The 22,373-nt window shown below is 39.2% G+C and overlaps 2 protein-coding genes across 2 annotated transcripts; both read left to right on the forward strand.

Annotated features, from left to right (window-relative positions):
* The first annotated feature begins 12,346 nt into the window (after window positions 1–12,346).
* LOC145897356 (NADPH-dependent 3-demethoxyubiquinone 3-hydroxylase, mitochondrial-like) lies at window positions 12,347–15,703 on the forward strand. Its single transcript, XM_082985610.1, has 5 exons — window positions 12,347–12,534; window positions 12,877–12,953; window positions 14,387–14,489; window positions 14,754–14,850; window positions 14,907–15,703. Exons 1-5 carry the CDS (start codon window positions 12,369–12,371, stop codon window positions 15,121–15,123), a joined length of 660 nt encoding a protein of 219 aa, XP_082841736.1. The 5' UTR covers window positions 12,347–12,368; the 3' UTR covers window positions 15,124–15,703.
* Window positions 15,704–20,389: 4,686 nt separating this feature from the next.
* On the forward strand, window positions 20,390–21,103 carry LOC145898105 (uncharacterized). Its single transcript, XM_082986541.1, has one exon. The coding sequence runs from the start codon at window positions 20,390–20,392 to the stop codon at window positions 21,101–21,103; it is 714 nt and encodes a 237-aa protein (XP_082842667.1).
* Window positions 21,104–22,373: the final 1,270 nt, after the last annotated feature.

Genomic DNA, 22,373 nt, shown 5'->3' on the forward strand with positions numbered 1-22,373 from the left:
AGTCACTAACCCTCCTCTGCACAATGCATTCAGAATTAGATGTCTCCTGACTGTTTATGTCGCCGTGTCAAAGCACTTCACATGTTTATACAACACAATTAAAACTAAACATACCAATTGTTGGGTTACATAGGTCCGTACTAGCCCGCGGCTAGTGGTTCCACCAAAGTTCCAAATGTACATAGGTACATTATCATGTCTTACCCCTTATTCAAATAAAAACTAGATAAAAGTTAGTTAGCTCTGAACAGCATTACAATTAAATCCTACAAACTTGTCGTCCTAAAGACAGGCACATGCACGGATGAATACAAAACACGTGTTTTGTCGTACGTCACTGGTTAAAGGTGAACCCGAATCAGTCAAGCGTTAATTCTCGCTGTAACATACCCCCCGACGATGAACGAACCCATGAGAACATCTAAACACACAAACAGCGAGAACGAAAACGAACGAACAAAACACTTTTAACCTTCGTTATCAGGCATAACTTCGCGATTGGTCGCTTGAACGACCCGGAGTGTGTTTTTACCAAAGCATGCACTATGCACGAACCCGAACTTATCCGGGTTGGTTTCGACAATCCTTCCGGTTAACCAGTTTCCTCGTGGAACCGAAGTGTCCACCAACAGGACAAAATCATCAACCTCGAGGTTCCTTTCGGGAAATTGCCATTTCTGACGTGTCTGTAGCGTCAGTAGGTACTCGTTTATCCATCGGACCCAAAACCGGTCTGCTAAATATTAGACCTGGCGCCAGTTTCGTCGAACGTAGTTGATAGCGGCTCTCTGTCGGCCGGATCAATACTAACAGGGGCCAGAGGCCTCTAGTTCAAGATGAACTCGACCTCGACAAGCAGCGTGCTCAGCGTCTCGTCGGAAGGCACCTGTTGTCCAAACAACACGTTCAAATTTTTGCGCACTGAACGAATCATGCGTTCCCAGCAGACGCCCCAATCAAAAAATTTCCACCGTTTATCTCCGGCCATTCTAATCACACAATCGGCTGTTCTGCGATTATGTCTTGTTCGGCCAAGCACGTGAATAACGTATGAAATAAGTGCATACATAATAGGTGTAGGTATGGTGTTGCCATGCTTGATCATTAGATAAAAATCTACTAAGGTTCAACTGCGGCATTGCGACGCTTGCGCGGCTTGTGGTTGTAAGATATCATCCCGTTGAAGGCTCGAACATGTTTGCCAGATATGACTTTAGCCCTTATGACTAAGTTAAATATCTTTAAGGTGCCTTGCATAAAACTGAATTTACGTACAATATTACAAACACTTTAATTTTTCAGATATTTAAGATCATATTAAATACATAAAGGCAAATTTTCGAATGCGTTATACATGTATAATATTTATTTCGAAATAATTTTGATCACATATATTACGTGTTATTTATGATAAAATTTGGCGATTTCATTTTCATAATGTGGTCATAGAATTATGATAGCCTCATTTTGTCATTACCGTAGAATCAGTTGAACTTTCAATGTGTGAGAATAAATTGCGCAATTTTATTTCGGATTTATTCATGCGTGAAAATCGTGGTCTGGTGAAGACGAAGCCCGCTGCGAACAGACGTTATGTCTTGTTTTTGTTGCGTAGGCATTGAGTCTAGGCATCGTAGGCATTGTATGCATAGAGTCTTCTAGGCATTGTACGCATTGAGTCCAGGCATTGTACGCATAGAGTCTAGGCATCGTTATAGGCATCGAGTCTAGGCATTGTACGCATAGAGTCTTATAGGCATCGTAGGCATTGAGTCTAGACATTGTACGCATAGAGTCTAGGCATAGTAGGCATTGAGTGCCTAGACTCAATGCCTACAATGCCTACGATGCCTATAAGACTCTATGCGTACAATGCCTAGACTCAATGCCTACAATGCCTACAATGCCTACAATGCCTACAATGCCTACAATGCCTACAATGCCTACAATGCCTACAATGCCTACAATGCCTACAATGGTATTTTAGAGGCACCCAAGAAAAACCCATGTTTGTACAATGATAAGTTTGAAAGTATAATTGAGAGAAAAAGATGCAGCACCTACAAAATGGCTGCCACAGCCTGCAGACAGTCAAATTTTGTAGATATCATAACTGACCGAATGGTAAGTACAATACATTGCAGCATGTTAGATATTTGTGAGTTTCTAAATTGTTAAAATAAGACTTTGCCTCTGTTGCTTTTGTGTCTGAGGTACTGTTTTTGGTTAGCCCACTTAAAGTTGCTATATTGTTATTTTTAGAGCAAATTTGCCTAACTGTTTACTTATGTTTATGTATGTGCTATAAAAAAGTGTTTAATTTTACAGTGATTACAAAAATCTCATTTCTGTCTAGAGTGGAGAGCTGCGATGGTGGGCGAACTTATATTTACGCAAATTGTTTTTACATTGCTGTGAAGTTTCAATAAATTAAAGAAAGGTTATTGGAATGGTTGTGTCAATAATAATTGTATGCAGGGTATATGATTCAGTATCTGCGGGACATAGTAGCACAGTTATATTGTTCGGCCTAACTTCAGTAACAAGGATGTGCCAACCCCATCGCTGGTAGTGTTTCTTTGTCGAACTTTTACCAGAGATATATGTCTGGCTGAGGGTCGGCATCCATATACGAGCCACACCTATCTGCCAAGCTAACCAAAGAAAAGCGGTTAAGGCCCGGGAGAAATTTTTTGATTGGGGCCCCCCATAGCTGGCAGCGGGTGGACTAAATGACCAGTCAACGCCCTACTGACGTAGACAATCCTTGACGTGTTTTAGGCTATATTTTTCCAGGGATTCGCGCAATATGCGCTCCGCACCCACAAAATTGTGTTATTATCGCTAAATATGCGCAATGACCTTTCTGAAGGCATCAATAAACGAGTCGGCGGTAGATAGCGAGTGCGCAACCTCCAAATGCACGGCGCGAACAGTCATACATGAGAAGATTCAACCATACCTTTTGGCTTCGCTTCTTCCCTGTTTGACAAGCATAGGTCCGAAGTAATCCACTCCAACAGATGAAAACGGAGGCTCGCCCGGAATCGTGCGCTCAACAGGTAAGTCTGCCATCATCTGCTTTGACACCGATGCATTTCTCTTTCGATAAAGCACACAATTTCCAAGGATTCTTCTCACTGCAACTCCACCTCGCACAATCCAGTATTTCTGACGAACATCTGACCAAGTGTGCGACATTCCAGCATGACAAACATTCACGTGAAACTCGCGAATGACTTAAGTAGTAATATGATGTGCGTTTGGACAATTCGGTGCTTCAAGTCGAAAAGTGTTGGCGCCCTTTGTAGACGACCACCCACTCGCAAAACGCCATCAATCAAGACTGGATTGAGCCTGTATAGTGCCTTCGATGGAAGTTTCTTCATAATCTTCTTTTTTCACCACGACCGACGTCTTCACACTTACACAGTGCATCCAATTCTTCCGAAAACTCCCCTCGCTGGACATATTTAACAATCGCGTTTTCAGCCCTTGCAAGATCAGCGACAGTCATTCCCTTAGACTGTGGTTCACCTCGAGATTGAAGATAGTCCACAAACCGCAGGAGCCACGCTACTGTCTGCTTTAACTTCTTCCATGAAGAATAGCGCTGAATCAAGTCATCAAACAAACAACGCTACTCTGTAGCATGCAAAACCATCGTTTTCTTCGGCTTTAGGTTCAAATATTTTTCGGGCATGTTCCGGACGTTTATAGGATTCGCAGGCCAGCGACTCTCGTCTTTGTACAGAAACAATGGGCCGGAGAACCAACGCTTGTTTTCAGGATGAATCATCGGCCGGGTTCTTTTCAGTTGAAACATGCCTCCACTGCCACGCGTCCGACCTTTCTTCGATTTTTGCTACTCTGTTAGCGACAGAGTAGCAAAAAGCGGGTTGAGTAGCCACGCATGAAACGGGGAAATCCCGTTTCGCCCGTCCGTGAGGTGGTTTAAGTGTCTACCTCGCTCGGAAGGAAGATACACTGACCACGGAACGGGGGCATCGACGCAAACCAGATTATGACGTCACAAATGCGCTGTAGTCTTAAACGCGTCAACTGAACCGCGAATGTATTGAAGAATATAATGTGGGTTGGGACAAGATTTCAGTTGTGGTGTAGCCTGGAAGCTTTATGGTGTAAAATATAAATTACTTTAATTTGATTTATTTGCAGTGACCATTTGTGTTTATTGTTTAATCAGGTTCTGTTCTGCAACAAATCTAATTGATTTTGTGCGAAAAGATGTTTTTTTTGTGAAAGAAGTTTCAGTATTTTGAAAGATGTTGTTGACTCTCATAAGTCAGATATATATTGTTCAACTATGGTAAGATGTAAAACTTTACTAAATCCTAAACTCTATTTTAATACTTGCTTTAGTAACCTCAATGAAGTGGCATTCGGTGAACCAATGTCATTTCGGCGAAATCTTTTTTTTTACGAACATAAATTTCATGCATGACTGAACACCATTTCAAATCAAACTCTTTTGATAAGACACAAAACAACGACGCATATATAGGAATATGTAGCAAACTAATTCCGAACAAAATCTTTAGTTTAACCTCTCAAGCAGACAATCCGGCATCATTGCCATAGGAATGTATCAAACAAACAAAAATAAAAAACATAAACACGATCAGACTACAAAAGAGTTCAAAAAAAGCAAAAATAAGAACGCAAATTCAAACACTTTCCGAGAAATAACATTTTCTATAATTTTGCACAGGGCTTGCCTAGAGCATGCAGGTGAACGTGATACAAGTGAAAATACCAACCGGCTCCACAATTATCAGCGAAATGGACTCAAAGGCAGGTCATTGTGTGTGACGGCATAGAGGCTGTTTGTGAGCGTAATGGCGGCGGACACATCTTGACATATAAGCGAAAATTCAAACACTTTCCGGGCCATAGAATTTCCTATAATTTCCTATAAACCTCTTATAATTTTGCACAGGGCTTGCCTAGAGCATGCAGGTGAATCTTAAGTTTCCTCAATTGTCGATATCAAGACGTTTCTTTTTCCATGTAAAAGAGTGGTGAATGCGCTGAACGCACGTTCCACCAAGTATAAGCTAAGAAAATTACGGAAAGGTACACGCGTACCAACTGGAATGCGGTCGCATATCACCAGTGGTAAACGTACCACCGGTTGGGAAACACTCACTTACGCTACAAGAGAAAATTTGCCCTGTCACCAATCGCCCCCCAATCGCCCATTCAGTCTCCAGAGCCCCACGTAGGATTGCAAACGCCCCTAGGGTGGCGCTGGCGCCCACTTTGGGACCACTGGCATAGAGGCTGTTTGTGAGCGTAATGGCGGCGGACACATCTTGACATATAAGCGAAAATTCAAACACTTTCCGGGCCATACAACCTCTTATAATTTTGCACAGGGCTTGCCTAGAGCATGCAGGTGAAGGGGATATAAGTGGTATGTTCTGGCGTTTATCTTGAATCTCAATCTTGCTTTGCACATAGAACACAAGAGTGTGTAAATAACGACAATAAACTTTCGCCTAACGATAAAATTCCGAATGCGTCTTCCGCTGACAAACCTTTCATAGTTTTGATTTGGAGACGTTCGCTGTTGACGTTGCCTTCACCGTTAAAACTAGTACACCGGTTGCTTCGAGATCTGTAGAGGAAAAGGCATCATGCGTTGCTTCTGGGGAAAACATACAACTCCACCAGAGTGGTGTTGATGGTTTTTCGGAGATGATATTACGACGATGTTATTTGGAGAAGTTGTGGCCGAAAACGATAATTCGTGTGTTTATTCTCCTAACAAAGAAACTTGTGATGTAATTAATGAACTTGGTGGAGTAAGTTTGGAAATTCAGCGAAAATTTCATCATAGTGCGAATGTAAATGTTAGTGGCATGTTTATGTTGTCCTTGCAGGAGTGGCAATCCATTGTCGAAAATATATCCGATCACCATTTTGGTAATGAGTTGTATGTTGATATTTCTGTTGAACAAATTCGAAACATGTATGCCGGTTGTGTTCCGAATGTATCAAACAACTATTTGTTAAACTTTGAGGCGATTGCTAAGGATAAAAACTGTAACAAGGAAGGTTGGATAAATTTTTATTGCGCCCATAAAAGATGTGAAGATTGCATGTGTGGCCTCAAGTTTGTTGTAACATTTTGGTCATTTGTAGACAAGGTCGAAGGACGGGTTGAAATATCTGGTAAGCGCAATCATAAACCTGGATGTAGAAAACGTAGACGCAAGTGGCTTGCTGAGGGACAAAATTCGCCAAGAGTTGAAAAATCAAACTGCCGTAAGTCAGTACAGAAAATTATTCGACAAACTTTGTCCCGAGGAACGTTGGTTAGGCGCCTATACTTATTTTCCATCAAAATCAGTTTTCAATAACATCAAAAGCGAAAACAGCCACGGAAACAAGCACAGTAGATTATGATTTGTAAATTTGTATGTAAAGCTTTTAGAATTGGAAAAGGATAATATAAAGTTTGTACGTTGCATTCGTTTACATCCTCCTTTGGTAACGATGTACACGAACGCACAATTGAATACCTTCAACCGAATTTGCGCTGTGGACGTTGTGTATTTTTATGCCACTGGAAGCGTGTTGCGCCGGATGGAAAATTACAAAGACTTTCAAGTTTATACTTTGTTAATTAGAAACCCAAGCAAAGGTTGCACACCGCTTCCAGTTGCAACTTGCGTGACAACGAACCATGACGCAATTTCGACAAGTCACTTTTTGGAAACGTTTCTTTTTTATTGTGTTAAGGTCTGCAGTGTGTCCAGCAAGCCAAAACTGCTTATCATTGATGGCTCAATGGCAATGTGGAACGCAGTTTTGCAAGCGTTTTGTAGAGAATTATAGCCATGCAATGAAAGCAGCGAAGTCGTTGTGCAGCAAACATTGCCAAAGTTCCAAACTATCAAAAACTTACTTGTTTTGGCTCAATGTTTTTTTTTTGATTGTGAGACGATTGCGAGACGATTGCAGACTAAGATATTGAAGTTTTATTGTGTTGACTAACTGCGAAACATCATCCTCATTAGTTCAGACACATTTTAATCGGCTAACATCAATGGTAGTTTCTGGTAAATTCAGTATCAATATGACTGACGACGACAATGGCGTGAAAGAGGATACGGACTACACTTTTTGTAAGAAAGATACTGACAAATAACAGGAAAAACAATCTCCATTTTGTTGTCGATACAATCGCAAATTAGATGAATTTTTAAATTCACATGTGTACAAACAAAACAAAACAAAAAAATAAAGCAATCTGTATTGCAATCCCAGTTTTTGTGAACGTGTAATTGAAGTGGTTTTAAGTAGAATATGTGCAACATCAAACATAATGCTTGGGGGTTTGTCACGGCATGTTCACGACGGCAAAACTAGTAACGAGCAGGCGAAAATGTTTTACACTTATTCCACAGACTGTAACGTCATGAAAAGTTGTGTACACCAAACAGTTTTACCCAAGGAATAATTGAGGAGCATTTAGGTGATTTGAAAACAAATATATTCAATGGAAAAATAATAGCCCGTATAGACGATTTTGTATCAAAATATTATGATGCTATTACAGTTTTACAAAAACTTTTTGCAGATTCTATGTTGAGCTTTCGTGAACAACCGAACAAATCCCCTTCAAAAGCAAACAATATTAAAACCGTCAAACGTGCATTGGTTGTGGAGTCATTGTTTAAAAAGAGGAAAAGAAGCAAAACCAGTTTTTACTCATCGGAAATTATGTGTAAACGTGTAAAATTTGAAAACAAAGGACCACTTTCCCCACAACCAATGTTAACACTTAAGTGCACCCCGATAATGCCATTTTTCTCTGCCTGTCCAAAATTCCATGATAGTTTTATCGACTGTAAAAATATTGCAGATTTCGTTTGGCGTCATATACCTTTTACCCCAGCTTCCATTTTTGGCACCGCCCTCGTCATGCCCTGTCGTCAGTCAGTTTCTTGGTTAGATTTGTGTTCCCTTTGCAGTAGACCTCGTGGGAAAACTTATTGTGCTTTTTCCCTTTGGGAAAACACAACGACTTAACAATTGGTTGGTTAACGGACAACGTTTTAGATTGCTATATTTCCAGAACACTCCGTTATTGTAATTTACGTATGACTGGCGCCTTTGGGTTTGTGTCAACTATTACAGCGGGAGAAATTTTGCAGGGCAAACAATTCAAAAGTATTCGCAAAGCACTTCATGGTATGTTTCACAACGAACGTTTGTGTGAGCATGTTTTTATACCAGTTCTGTTTGAAGGGCATTTTGTGATTTTGTGGTTTAAACATTTTGAGAACGAAATGGTTCTTTATGATTCTACTGGAAGTCCGCGAAAAGAACTCACGCCTTTGTAAGAAAATATTTAATTCCGATTTTTGTTTCAATAACCGGTCGTAACCTTTCTTTAAAATCCGACTCTCTTGTATATCAGAGCGATCTGTCTAGTTGCGGTTTGTGTGTATGTTTCACCGCAGAAAAAAATGGCAAACAACATAATTGGGATTGATAAGATTGAGTTCGACGTTGCGCGATATCGCATTTGGATTGTGTTTGCGCTTGTCCAGGAATCGATCAGTTGCAGTGATAAATTAAATACTTGGATTGTTAAAAACAAGCTAATTTTGCCCGGTTTTCCAAATTTATACAATAACTGTTGGTTAAATTCTGTGTTACAAGCTCTTCAATGTTTGTTAGATCGCCCTTGTGTTTTTCCCAGTAAAGCCACGATAGAAAGTAGGATTGGTCACGTAGTTTGTCATCTTGCACAGAACTACGTTGATTCCTTATCATACTTGAAATTGGTCGAAGACGTCTGTAGTCACCTTAATTTTAATTTAAATGAGCAGCAGGACCCTACTGAATTTTTATGCTATTTAATTTTGCTTCCGTAATAAAGAGTTGTGGATTAAACTTGTCGTTTAAGTATCATACATATCAAAAACTTGCAAGACATGTGGCAACGAGGAGAAATTTCAGAATGACCAATCTGTACTGACGTTGACATTGTTCGATCACATCCCGGACAATAGTAATCTCAGCACATATTGTGAAACTGAATTTCACAACGTTGCCATCAGCCATTGTTCCATTGTAATTTGGATACAGAGAAGAAGATTAGCAGTAAGCTACAAAGTCCAACAGACGTATTATGCATTGTTGTTTTTAGGAATATAAGTGACAAGAGAAGCAATAAACGTGTAGTCCCAGATGAATTGTTGCGTTTTTTGAACAAGGAGTTTTGTTTAGGCTTATGTCTGTTGTTGTACATATTGGATCCGGTGTTAACTCAGGCCATATTTGACGTACAAATTCAATAAATTTCATTTGACAGAATTTAATGCCGACACTGTAAAACACTGGAATAGTGTTAAAGAAAGGATATTTACGGGTTGTTAAGACCGGTGTTGATTCATCCAGCACCCCAGCCCAACCTAAGACTTTTGTCCGTCGCAGGCCACGACGTTTCAAAGTCTACGGATCGCATTATTCAAACAAATATTGTTTTGGAGCAATACATAGATGGAAGAAATGTTGTAATTTCGAATGTTACTGAATTGAACTCTGCTAGAAAACAATCATATGACCTTATTTTTAACAAAATAAAGGCGACTTTATTAATATCATTCCAACAAGCAAAAAATTTACCAGAATGTTACCGCCTATGTTTATATTACCATGGTAAAAAAATATGTTGATAAACTACAACAAAAATTTTTCCCCTCTTACAATTTCTCAGGATGAAATGAAAAATATAATGCGATTCGTTGAATATTCGTTTTGTCGTCATCTCGTGCGTCAACGACTTCTTATGGTAGACAGATTTTCCGTGAATCCTTTTGCGGCCGAGATTTGGAACCAGGTTTGATTGTGGAAGGAAGCATGTTGAGTGAAAAGTTGATGGACAAAATACTGGATGTAAATTTTTTACTAAACAACGTTTTGTACTTTGAGGCCATCATTTGTTATTTAATGAGTACGAGTAGCTGTACATACGAGGAAACGTGTAGAAGGGTCGGTTCTAAACCATCGATTTTTGTTTGAAAGGACACAGTTAAATTTGCCAGCCATCTTATTGTGTATACTTGTTGTTTCCACGTTCATTTGAAATACATTTTAGATAAAAAAGGTTCTAAACCAGTGTATAGGAACACATCAATGCATGTGAACTAACTTAGCAGTTATGTTTTTGTTATAAATTTCAGAATAAAACAATATGTTTACATTTCAGATCAGTTTTTTTCTTCATTTAAATGTGATTGCACCTTGACGTGGTGTAGTGGATTTATACCAATACCGGCATACTGACACAAAATAGCCTAATTTATTACACACCTGGTCACGTGTTGATACAAGCGGTGCCAGTGTTATCCAGTTCCCTTTTTCTTGTGTTTTCTTGCGTTTTTCTTGCGATTTTTGTGTTTATGCGCTTGATGCAATATTGCTCACATAACCCTGAGGAAGTCTCGCCGGATGGCAGACGAAACGTCGGTTTCAAATAAACACTAGAAACTTGAGTGCGAGAAGAACAATTCTGATCAATAATTTATTACATATCACAACAAACCGCCTTTTGTGCCGTTACATTCAATGACCTGTCATTTCGCTGGGAATTGTGGAACCGGTTGGTTAACTTATATCGCCTTCACCTGCATGCTATAGGCAAGCCCCGTGCAAAATTATAGGAAATTCTATGGCCCGGAAAGTGTTTGAATTTGCGCTTATATGTCAAGATGTCTCCGCCGCCATTGCGTTCAAAAGCAGCCTCTATGTCGTCATACACAATGACCTGCCTTACAGTCCATTTCGCTGGGAATTATGGAGCCGGTTGGTATTTTAACTTATATCGCCTTCACCTACATGCTCTAGGCAAGCCCTGTGCAAATTTATAGGAAATTCTATGGCCCGGAAAGTGTTTGAATTTTCGCTTATATGTCAAGATGTCTCTGCCGCCATTGCGTTCATAGGCAGCCTCTATGCCGTCACACACAATGACCTGCCTTTGAGTCCATTTCGCTGGGAATTGTGGAGCCGGTTGGTATTTTAACTCATATCGCCTTCACCTGCATGCTCTAGGCAAGCCCTGTGCAAGATTATAGGAAATTCTATGGCCCGGAAAGTGTTTGAACTTTCGCTTATATGTCAAGATGTCTCTGCCGCCATTACGCTCACAAACAGCCTCTATGCCGTCACACACAAAGACCTGCCTTTGAGTCCATTTCGCTGCATGGGGATTGTGGAGCCGGTTGGTATTGTAACTTATATCGCCATCACCTGTATGCTCTAGGCAAGCCCTGTGCAAAATTATAGGAAATTCTATGTCCCGGAAAGTGTTTGAATTTTCGCTTATATGCCAAGATGTCTCTGCCGCCAAAGCGTTCATAGGCAGCCTCTATGCCGTCACACACAATGACCTGCCTTTGAGTCCATTTCGCTGGGAATTGTGGTGGCGGTTGGCATTTTAACTTGTATCACCTTAACCTGCATGCTCTAGGCCAGCTCTGTGCAAATTTATAGGAAATTCTATGGCCCGGAAAGTGATTGATTTTTGGCCTACATTAACAGTTGCTTTTTGTATGTAAAATTGATATAGATGGTCCATATTGCTTTCGTTTGAAAAAATTTTGATTATTCTGTCAATTTGTTGTTTATTTCTTGTGTTTGTATTGTTTTTTTTGCGGATATTAGTTAGTTGCATTTCTGAATCACGTATGAATCACGGTATAATTTCAGAGAAATTTGAATTAAGCTGTGTTGCCACAAATTGGTCTAATACTTCGTTTCCATGATAGTCAAACCAAGCTGCACTGATGATCGAGACCGAAATGGTCGACAAATACAGAGATTTAAAAAAAATTATAGGGGGCATAAAGTATTTTGGCACGCGGTTGAATGTGACGTACCCTGCTAGCAAAACACGCAAAATCGCTTTTGTGTAAAGTCATTCTGATAGAAAACCTAGGATTTGTACGATTCAAATTGTTTTCCCGTTAATCAGCACTAGATTATTGACAGATACAGAGAATTCAAAAAAAATTTCAGGTGGCGGAAAGTATTTCGGCACGCGGTTGAATGTGACGTACCCCCCTAGCAAAACACGCAAAATCGCTTTTGTGTGAAGTCATTTTGATGGAATACCTGGGATTTGTACCGATTTTAATTGTTTTTCCGTTAATCAGCACTAGATTTTTGACAGATACACTGATTGGTGTCGGATTACGGAGTTTACAGAAGAACACGCATTTAAACGCAACAGTATCTTATAAACCATCTCGTGAAATGGTGAATATTGGTGCGGAACGCTTTTTTCGAAGAAACATATTCGGATTCTGCCAGAATGACAACAGTTTATGAACATCACAATGTTTTTGTACTTAAAAAGGGCCTCAGTCTTTCGTGTCTTTCTGGAGACACACCAATTACCACTTTCTGCGATGAAAAGATGTTTAAGTTACCACACCGACAGCAGAAGAATGAGAAAACTTTATGATCAAATAATTCGTGTCAACCAAGCAGGTGTATATTAGTTTTAGGTTGTTCATAAACAAAATTGGAAAGTTTGTTATTTGCGCGGAAGAATTTTTTTTGTCGATCGTTAATTCCATTTTTTTTCGTTAATTGAGTTTTTCGTATGTTAATGCATTAGCAAATTTATATTGCGCGGATTATCGGTAAATTTTCGCAAAAGTGCGTGGAGGATTTATCATTTTTATACATTTTTTCCAATCTGGTTTATGAACCTATGCAAGTAGCCTAACCCTAACGATTAAATAGGCCTAATTTTTGTAGATTACATCAGATTTATTGAATATATGGAACAGTATATTTTCGTCCTTAAAATACTTTTATATTTGTAAGGTGAACTAGGGGCTGATCGAATTTATGCAGGACAGATGCTTGTTTTAGGAAAAACAGAAGTCGGACCAACAATACAGGTATGCACTTCAAAAAATATTGTTTCAATAAAGTATCTAACAATTAAGGGATTGCCAAACATAACGGATAGCAAGAGAAAGCGTTTAGGAAGCTGTGCTCTAATTGATAAAGACCAGTACTAGACAATAACATTTTGGTAGCACATACATTGACCGTCATGGGTTTAACGATAGCAGATATGCTATTACTTTTAAATGCAGGTAGCATAACATGCAGGTATGTCATGTCTTGTAATTTCATGTAAAACTTGAAATAATAAATACATGCCCTAAATTATTTCATGATTTAGTCGTTTGAAGGTATTTTTTGCCACAACTCTGATTGTCTCACTATGGTTCTAAACTTCTCAACTAAAATGAAATGGAAGTTGAATATTTTGTCAGTACATTGTATAGATCACAAAAGGTAATAATGGCATGGCATCTTGTACAGTACATGATATTAAAAAGTATTGTATTTCACAAACTATTATAATAATACTGCCAATATACACCTATTATGAAAGTGTAATGGTTATTGAGTAATGTGCCCAGGTGTAGGGTATTTTTATGATTGGAGAATCACCATCTGTCATAAAGATCACAATTACAGCCAGTCACACTGGGAGAAGATGGGTTGCAGTAGGTTAAATCATACATACATACATAATTTCTCTGCTAGAACATACAAGTAAATTTTAATCTTCCGCCAAAAACAATTACAAATATCTAAATACAGAAACATTAGAATTGAAGACAACAGACCAGCTTAGAACAAAAACTGGTTTTCAAAAATCTGGCGGTTTGAGTTAATGGAAATTTTGGTATAGGAAAATTATAAAAGAAAGAAAGCAATGAACCATGAAAATGCAAAGAATGTAAAAAAAAAATTATATCTAATATAACATAAAATTTAATAGTTATGAAAGTAGAAACACAAACAAGTGAATTTGAAGGGGAATATGCCGTTTGCATTAGTGTAAAGTAATCTTTAATAAGGTTAACGTGCCTTGCAACATTAACGGAAGCCAGAAATTTTACACAGACTGAACTGTCGGCTTATTTAAGGAGACGCTCGTTAAAACTTTTGTGGTTAATATAATCAAAGAAAAAGGGGGAAAACAACGAACTCCAAAGGATAGCGGTAAAAATGCCGGCGGTGATCTGAATCTACGTCACTGATAATAATTGTAACAATGACAACACAGTTGGTGGAGACTTCGATGATAAGCGGCAGCAAAAACAACATTTACATTATATTAGGAAGTATAAGGCGGTTAATGTTGATTTTTGCCTTGAGTTTATGAAACCATTTATCTTCAAATATATCCAATAAATGGACTGGGGGCTGTTCGACGAAGACAGCTTGATAACATTTTGCCATCGTTTCATTAAGATTTCATTTACCAAGTGTTGTCATAGAAAATGTGCATGTATTTGTCATTTTTTTGCAGCACATGTGGGAACAAGAAAAACATCATTTGAAAACCTTCAACACGTTCATAACAAAGTACAGAGCAAGGCCTACAATTCTTAATCCTATTTGGAATGTAGCAGGTATTTCTATATGGTGTTTTGTTTTTGGTATGTTTTATGTTTAGTTTTGTGTAATTGAGGCTTTATACTATTGCCTACTATTTGCATAGTAATGCAATTGTACAGGATTGGCAGTTTGACATGTTTTGTTTATGGAACCACCTTAATCACAAACAAATTAACTTGTTTCTTAGTAATTCATAATCCAAATCAGTCCCTGAAGAATTACCACTAATTTGTTTCTTCCAAGTAAATGTTCATGATATATATTTTACAATAATTTAGGATTTGTTCTGGGGGCTGGAACAGCCTTGTTGGGAAAAGAGGCTGCAATGGCATGTACAGTTGCTGTTGAGGAAACAATATCTGAACATTACAATGGGTCTGTATAGCATTTGCTTCTAACATGTTGTTTGCTAAAAACATGTTTTGCAACAGACAGTTACGAGAACTTTTAGCTTGCACCTTACACAAAAATGTGGAAATTATTCACACTGAGCTGCTTGAAACAATCAAACGATTTCGCGATGAAGAAATAGAGCATCATAATATTGGCATAGACCTTAATGCACAAGAAGCTCCTGCTTTTCCTCTTATCAAATCAGCAATCCAACTTGGATGTGGTGCAGCAATATGGCTTTCGAAAAATGTGTAGCTATTACTATGTGTGACTATTGCACAAACTTACTGCTTTTTCACAAGGTTTTGGTTGTGAAAATGTCACTAAATCATTTTTTAGTGCAGTGTTGTTGCTCGTGTTGCTGCATTATAGCCTATGGTAATGGTTCGTAACATTTTCCACTCGCAGAACCCCTTGAATCTTCAAGCATTCATTGAACGTTGATGCAATATGACAAGCAAAAATAGCAATGATTAGAATAAAGAGGTTTCAAACGAAAGGGTTTATGTGTCTAAGTCTTTCTGGTATTCAAGTATGTTATGTTTTTTTTTTGGTGTAACTAAAATGCAATGGTGTTTAAAAGAAAATGTCCGCTTTTTTAATTCGCATAATATCTGTAGTTACCACGCACGCCGCACCGTACTTGGTCGGGTATGGCCGCTCTATACTTCGAAAGCATATTTAGCGGTGCCTCTGGAAGTGTTTTCTAATTGATTGGACCACAGCATGTGAAAATATGTTTTGAATCCGAAGCTGATGTTTGCCTTTATAGACCAAGGTTAACGCTTAAAAACCGGCCATTACAGCTGGTAAATACACGTGGGCGAGAACACAATTACCTATTTTTGCATGAAAAAACAGGTTTTCAACACTCCTCCCTGCAAACGAATGCCAAATCCAAATGCTGAGTACCAGTAGATTAGCATGTAAAAGTGTCATCGGTAATGAGTGGCTGCCAACTACAAAGTCGTCAAAATAAGGTGAATCACCACTGACATGATCAGGAAACAATAGGCCTATTATCCGATATGGCAATTAACTGGTTAACATGACGCTTCCAAACCAATTTAAACACGTACACGATAAATCAGCGGTCCGGGAAATTTTTTGATAAATCTTATCAACGCTCACCACAAGCGCGATAATCTGACGTTGTCAGTTTTTGGCAAATTACAAATGCTGTTGCCCGTGGTGATTGTCGATGTGCTTCGGCCTTCCTCTCATATTTGTTGTTGTTATCTCGGATGAAAATGATAGAAAGAACATTGGTCATACACTAGCCACATGGTCAAGGCTGTAGTGCAGAGTGTGGTTGGTTGAATCAATTAATCCGATCATGCACCCTAAGAATAAATTTACTGAACCAATAAATCTCATGGTAGGAGAGAACGGGGATACCTCGGACAAGGTATTTTACGTCACTATTTGATATTGAAGGGAAGTGTTTACAAAATTTCGTTTCAGCAGCGATATACACAACAAAATAATACGAGGAAAACGGTTACTTTAGTTGTACAGGAAATAATGGTCTGCTGCTATTACTTGTTAAATTATCGTGCACGTTAGTGCAAGCTAGTGTGCAAATTTCTATTGACCATTTTTGCAGAGCACAGCTCATGGTCGTGCAACGATATACATGTGAATGGCGCTAACAACACTTTCGTCCGCTGCAATATCCGTACTGCCGTGAAAATTACACGAACTGCCCAAAGCGTTAAAAAAATTTGAGGAGAGATCATAACGGCAAGTGGCTATACGCCCCGATTCCAGATAGCTTAAATTGTATTCGCCATTGCCCCAATGACACAATGCTGACATCGGACATTTGAGACGTGTTCAAAAATTGAGCTTCATAGGCATTTTTAGTCTTGTGGCAATACGCATGTTTCCCCTTGCCTAGTTCTGACCACGCCGCATGTTTCCTACAACTCAACACTGGACCACCAGACGGAACAAACCAACCTGGCAAAGGCAAAGTGATCACGTGGGGCAAGTTCACCACTGCAGCGTTCCAAATGATTCCCGATCGGCTGCTGTTACTGAAATTAAGTCTGCTTGCGTGTTCTAGCTGTATATAGACTACTGAATTAAAAGCTCCATCTTTATATGGAAACACACGTTCGCAATACCAGGCGGCGTAAAGTTTTGTTTGTTTCAAGCGCGTTTAACTAGACTTTAACACGTGACTGAATTGCAGCGAATTAACTATCAAAAGCACGTGCGAACGTTACAGCGCGATGACGAGAATAACGACAGGGCCAAAAGAGAGACTAGACCGAGTGGAAGGATTACGAAATGGGCGTTTAATAACGAAGTGTCAGAAAAAAATGTGTTTGTCCAACAGAGTATCAGTGCAGCAAAACTTTATGATTAAATGTCATTTTGTGTTAAATTGTGAAATTTGATTACTTCGCGTACATGCGCATATGGTATTTTGGGTTAATCACTTCGCTCGCTCCGACATATGGGTTAATCTCTGACACATGTGCAAATCAGCTTTGAGTTTTAATTTCACATCGACGTTTTTGAATAATCTGTCCATATTCGCATTTTTTCTCATTTCGATGATATTATTAATACCGCCACGGCCTTAAGAGAAGGATATAGAGAACTCACTGGGCGAAGAGCCCAAGTTACGCGCATACTAAGAAACATCATTGGGAAAAAGTTGCATTGAGTGCTTACCTGTATTTATCTAAGGTATGTTTCTTGATCGTTTCATGTTTTGATTAAAAGGTTGCGAAGATAGTTCTTGGCAGATGTTTTTAATAGCCTTAGGAGTCAGAAACGGCGAGTGTTCTCTCTGCAAACCCGTGTCCCCGTAGAAGTTACTGACTTTTACGACGTGATATTTGAACACGCAAATTTAAACTTTCTGATATATAAACTGCGCAATTGAAACAGCTGAACTGCAGTCATTTTCTGAAGTAAATTAACTTACGATACAAGAAATAACCATGTCAAGCAAGTTTTTTAGGTTTGTTCGGCGTTTGATATGTCGACAGACAGGCACATCGAAAGAAACAAGCAAATGGGTATTTCGAAAAGGTTTGATGCATTTATTTTTTTAAAACGTTTTGTAATTAAGCTTATGCCAAACCGCTATTGAAAAGCATGTTTTGTTGAAACGTAAGTAAATGTTAATTATTGTTACGTAATGCCTAACCAGCACTTTAATGGTTACGTCATGTTATGTTAACCTTATATAATGTAGTGCGTTTTTGATTGAATACGTTTTTAAATTTCATTAAATAATACATGTCTCGGAATCGTCAATTAATTATTTTTGGTTGCGGGACTAATAGCTTCTTAATACCCGAAATCGAATTAACATCGGTCGTGGATAATTCTATTTGTTGTCTGTGATGTAGGATATACGGTATAACAATGATTTTAGATTTGTGGTTGTCATGTTTAATTCCAAAACGTAAACTTTTACATTAATTGATCAACTTGTCAATGGTAAAAATAGCAGGAGAATTACATTAATACAGAATGGTGTTTTCAGTGAGCAATCACAGGGCTATCGCGCTGGTCGCGACGCATTCACTCAATGCACACATCTCTTTCACTATACCGGACAACGAGTCCGAAGAGCAGCACGTACACCTGACGCCTCAACTTCGCAAGTGACCAGAAGCCACACGCTTGGTTGCTGAGCCTGAAGCCATGCATTGCGCAGTGGGTTAATTAAAAATCCACTTAGTGATTTACCCATTAGTAGTGATGTTCCCAGATCCAAATTATCTGGCCCGGCCGGATCCGCATAGTTGTCAATCAAATCTGGCCGGATAATTTGGATCCGGCAGTTTGTTAACACCGATTCGTGTATTTTATCGGTATGGCAAAAATGTTTGATTGCCAAACAGAATGCAATGTTAAGGTTAGCTTATCATGAGTGGAACAAATAAACGTGGGCGTTTATTAATATAGTATAACACGTCACGAAAAATCTTAATAACAAACAACAGAAAAAACGGAAGTCGGCGAGTATCACAGACTGTCCAGCAAACAATTTGACGTAATTTCTACGTAGATTTCGGGTTGCGTTTTGGTCTAATCTACGTAGTGTCGGAGTGTTTTTTTTTATGTAAATCTGTCCACTGGAAATCAAAAACTTCAAAACGTTTTCAGAAACGTCAACCAGATACGTAGAAATGACGTTCTGTACAGAAACGTTCAAAATCAACGTTTGCTAGACATTTGTTATAACATTACTTTTACGTAATACTGTCGACTCGAAACTGCGACGTCAACCACATAAGTAGAAATGACGGTCTGTACAGCAACGTTCCAAACCAACGTTGGCTGGACATTCGTAACAACGTCATGTTTACGTAGAAATGTCGACTTGAAACGACGTTTTCGTGACATAGCTGCTTACGTCGCGAATGGACTGTTTTACGTTGCATTTTACGTCACAGGATTCGTCTATAAAACGTTTACGCGAATGTTTCTTCAACGTAAAAACATTGACTAGTGTGACGTTGTTTATCCATAGTTTCGGAACATTGGGCTAACGTTGCAATTAACGTCTAATCTGCCAACTATCTGACGATTTTGAAACGTTCCTTTCAACGCCAGATATAGCTTTCTAAAAATTTATATTTTGTTGATTAATAATTTTTGTTTTATCTTACCAACGCCTGCACAATAAACACCACCCGCAGTTTGTCAACATAAAATAAATTATTACAATAAATCCCAGCACAACAATACTATGCTAAATCCGTCATTATGAAGGCAGTAGTGTCATATAATCCGCTGCTGGAATTGGGGTACTGCAAAAACAAAGCAAGAATATCACCAACCAATATAATTAAAGTTTTATACAGCAGTGTCACACACTAAGACACAGTTTGAAAATTTACCTTCAGGTTTTCATTGACGTATATAGTGAACGTTTTACTCAAGTTATTTATTACGTACTTTTTGGTAAAGGCGACGTTCATTACTAACGTCAGTGTTACCAACTTTTATACGACGTTTAGTTTGAAAATAACCTGGTATGTAACCAATTTTCGACTTTCCAGCGACGTTGCAAACGTCGAAACTACGTTGTGTGTTTGCTGGGGGGGTCCCAAAAACGAGTAATTTGCGAAAGGTTTGTCCGTTTTTAGGACAAAATGCTTTCCCAACTATCCGGTAAAATTAAGTGTATTATCCGGCCGGGTCCGGGTATTGAAAATTGGTCAATATCCGGCCGGGTCCGTGTACCCGGATCCGGCGCAAGACATCACTACCCTTTAGCTCATTTTTGCACTGGTAACTTTCAATGCGACATCACGCACACATTTTTCACTGCGTGTCAACAAATTGCCTTGTGGGAGATTCGTGATACGGCCAAAACACGAATTACATTTCACATTGCAACACCTTTCTCATAAAGCCCGTCATCTAGTGGACTGTATTAAACGGTCGTTTGGAAAAGGCGCCTATTCCTTTTGAGGCCCGACATCCTGCCATTTTGCCTCACAACTTTTTCCGCCGGCATCGTAACGCAAAGCCTGAAGGGCAAATTATGTCCAATTTGCCGCCAGCTCGCCTGCAAATGAATGAATTTCCCTTTGCATTTACAGGAGTCGATTATTTCGGACCTCTAGTCGTCAGGCAAAGGCGCTGCGAAGTTAAGAGATGGGGTTGTCTCTTTACATGCCTAACTACAAGAGCAATACATCTCGAGGTGGCACATGACATAAGCACCGATGCCTTTATAAATGCCTTTCGCAGATTTATTGCTCGTCGCGGCGAAGTGATGCAAATTTATTCCGATTACGACACGAATTTTGTGGGTACTGCGCGTGTTCTTCGTGACGCCGAATGTGAATGGAAGCAGAACCAAATAGAAGAGTTCTTCAAAAGGAAAGAAGTTCAGTGGCACTTTAACCCACCTGGTGCAAGCCACATGGGAGGTGCCTGGAAAAGGATGGAGTACTTGCGTACAATCATCGCTCGCCAGAAGTGGCATCATGAGAAGAAAAATGTCCAGGTCGTTGATGTGGTCCTTCTGGTTGATGACGCTGCCCCCAGACGTTCTTGGTCGATCGGTCGCGTTGAATCAACCAATCCGGATGATTTCGATGTGGTCGGCAGTGTTCGAATTCGATCGAGAGGAACGATTGTGCGAAAACCCATTCACAAGTTGTGTGTGGTCGTACCAGTTGATGGGAGTGGAGACAATCACCTGCCACAGGATGACCCGGCGACAATGGTCGCTGATAAACGGTCGACATAAACGCGCGTTGAAATTGTGTTGTGAAAATTGAACGTCGCTGCGACTAATCAATTTTTCTGGGGGGAGTGTAAGATTTCTGTGCGCGTAACTTTCCATGTAAAGAAATTTCACAACAATAGAAATAAAAGAATACTGTTCTTTGCTGTCGGTGCGGTCAAACCTCTGTGACAAGGTTAGCTGGTCGTGGGGCCTGTTAAGTTAGCCGTGTTACAGGTGGCATTAGCAACGGTAGGTCAGCGAAATTGAAAAACTAACACACGTATTTCCAATAGGAAGAACATGGAGTAATTTATAAAGAAAGACGTCCGACGTGACACCTAGGATTCTACAAGCGCACGAAGACTATACTAATTGCACTAAGCGTACCAAAAGTGACAAGATATCTAGAGGAAACTTTATCATGTAACAATTGTTTCTGTCGGTGTTGTAAAAGAAAAAACTGTGAAACTAATTTTTTTTTTTTAATTATAAGTTGGCAAAATTATATTAGGCTATATGGACCCACAGAGAACAAAAATGCGCGAAAAAAATTATGCCTTCGTTTGTACGCGTTTTGCGGGTTTGCTCGTAGTTACTGCTAAAAATCTGATTGTTTTGCCTGAATGCATATCAAATTCGTACCTTACAGCCACGACCAATAAATTCACTTTTATTTTTGTGACTAGCCTACGTGTTCATGTTGTTTTAGCCCTTATACCGATTTGTGTACAAAAGACAGCTTCAATGTTTACTCGATTGTCATAGGGGTTAGTTGTGCTAATGAAAAGTCCCCTGAAAGGCCCGTTAATGGTCCAGATTGGGGGGGGGGGGATAACTTTTTGCGTGTCAAGCGCATACAAAAAGCATTAATTGCGTGTAAAGTGTCAGCACAATTAAAGTAACCCAAGGAGTCGGAAAGAACATAACCAATGGTTTTCGGCTCCACTTTTCCACAAGATGTCAATTTTGCACAGCTATAACTATCGGTGTAGTTATAACTATCGATATACTAGGTTGAAATGTCATGTGCGCTACTGGTCCACAAGTAAAACTTTTTACAAAGTTTGCATTGTGTTTTAATAATCAAATGAAATCTATATTTTTTAATAAAATATTTTGTATAAGTGGATTGATTTTCGGTAGATATTCTTTAAAATTTAGTGAAAATGAAAACGTCGTTTTCTTTACACGCATGTCACGTGAACATATCCTCCAATCCTAGTGAATCTATTACAATACTGTCTTCCAGCTCATCCAGCTAGCAGCTGTCGCCATGATAGTAATTTACAGA

Source organism: Ascidia mentula, chromosome 4 (assembly GCF_947561715.1).
Source record: "Ascidia mentula chromosome 4, kaAscMent1.1, whole genome shotgun sequence".
Taxonomy (NCBI): domain Eukaryota; kingdom Metazoa; phylum Chordata; class Ascidiacea; order Phlebobranchia; family Ascidiidae; genus Ascidia; species Ascidia mentula.